The sequence below is a fragment of the Salvia splendens genome, chromosome 12, assembly GCF_004379255.2.
Source record: "Salvia splendens isolate huo1 chromosome 12, SspV2, whole genome shotgun sequence".
NCBI lineage: Eukaryota > Viridiplantae > Streptophyta > Magnoliopsida > Lamiales > Lamiaceae > Salvia > Salvia splendens.
Window position 1 is genome coordinate 1,347,019 of NC_056043.1, and position 1,877 is coordinate 1,348,895.

Genomic DNA, 1,877 nt, shown 5'->3' on the forward strand with positions numbered 1-1,877 from the left:
CCCTCGTGTAGAAGTTTTCTCCTTCTTCAAACTACAAGTGCATACGTCCATCACACAGAGATACCGCGAACAAACTTGAAAGTAATGCTAAATGCAGATTAATTTACGTGCTGATGATATTCTTGTTTTTTCTTGCCAACTGCAGTTCCTATTTTGGTTACATACTAAAAATCAGCTTTTATTAATAAAAATCGAATTTTCTATACTAATATAGATTGAATGATGGTTTTGGTTGCAAGCTTGCAATTATGATAAAACAATTATTATAGAATAAAATTAAAACACAATTGGTTAATATATTCCTAATAAAGGTTTTGGCATTTTTTATATCTTCAAGCCATATATCAATCCACAACATACCACCTTGGTTTTTCCATTTGTAATTAAGAAACACCAAAATTAGTAAATGTTAATGGATTTACATGTGATGCTAGAGTCTGTAACAATCGATCATCCTTAAAAGACAATGTCCTCTTGGTCGCGTCCAGCTGATTTCGCAGGCTAACACTTGAAATTGGCTTCGAAACGTCCTCATTTGTCACAACGGACTTATTTTGGCTTAAAAAAATCCTCATTGGTCACAAATCACAACCATATCGACCACGACAACGTTGGTCACGATTGACTCATTTTCCATGACATCACTTTGAGTCGTCAGATGGACTACCACTTTATACTGCTAGACCTCTCAATGAAAACACCAATAATATAATTCAAACATTACACAACGAACACTAAATTTATCATTAATACATCACAAATCACATTAAAATGATTTTTAACCTATACCACGTTCAATTGTACTCCTCTTTTTATAATCTCAACGAGATATAAACTAAAATTACATAATAATATTATAAACTAATATTAATACAAAAATTAAAATTAAAATCATCTCCCCCTCAATAGAGCTTTCTCCGCCGTCTCCACCTCCTCCAAGATCCTCTGCTTCCTCTTCGCCGGGATCGGCGCCGTCGGCCCGAAGCTGATGTAGTGGCCCGAGACCGCGTTGAGGGCCGAGTACATGTCGCGGAACGAGGCCCGGCCCAGCAGCGCCTTCTCCCTCCGGTACTTGGCCACCCACGAGTTCGACGTCTCCCGGAGCTCCGCCACCGCCGCCGAGATGTTCGGATCGGCCTTGTCCAAGTTGATGGTGGCCCTCACCTTGCTGATCACCTCCTCCGTCTCCTTCACATATTCGTCGTCGCCGGCCGCCGCCGCCTGCGGCGGCGCGGCGGCCGGAGCTAGGAAGAGGGCGGCGGCTGATAGGGAGAGAAAATTCCGGCGGCACGGCACGGCGGCGCGTGGTGGGAGAGGCGTTAGGGGTTTTTGGGCAGCGGCGACGACGGCGGTAGCGGCGGTGGGGTTGATTAATGAAGCCATAGTTGGAGAGAGAGAGAGGAAGAGGTGTGGATTTAGTTAGAGAGGAATTGATATGGTTTGTTCAAAATTGCCACGTGGGCTTATCGTCTTATCTTGTGAATATATTTTTGGATGAGGAGAGATCCAATTAAATGAAGGTGTGTGTTAAAAAGAGATCGAAGAAAATAATTAGTGCAAAAAAATGAAATGGTTATAAAAATATATTGAATTTTTTAGAGTGGTTTAGAAATTGGAGATTTTGGGGAAGCCCAATAGAAGTTTTGGGCCGAGTTTGGTGTTTACAAACAAGTATATGGGCTTCTGGATATCCTATACACTATAAAAGTATAGTTTTTTTTATTTTATTTATCATTTTTGGTTATTCGTTTCATAAATATAGATATTTCTGTTTTTAGTATTTTTTTATTTAATGAGGTGTGCTCGATTCTCCCATAGCAATACTGCAATTAGTTTTTATTTGTATCTCTAATCTATTTTATCAATTGTGTATTAAA

General features: G+C 40.1%; 1 protein-coding gene across 1 annotated transcript; it reads right to left on the minus strand.

The window, feature by feature from the left end:
* Nucleotides 1-709: 709 nt before the first annotated feature.
* On the minus strand, nucleotides 710-1,486 carry LOC121757186 (photosystem II repair protein PSB27-H1, chloroplastic-like). The gene has a single exon (XM_042152702.1). The coding sequence runs from the start codon at nucleotides 1,381-1,383 to the stop codon at nucleotides 892-894; it is 492 nt and encodes a 163-aa protein (XP_042008636.1). The 5' UTR covers nucleotides 1,384-1,486; the 3' UTR covers nucleotides 710-891.
* Nucleotides 1,487-1,877: the final 391 nt, after the last annotated feature.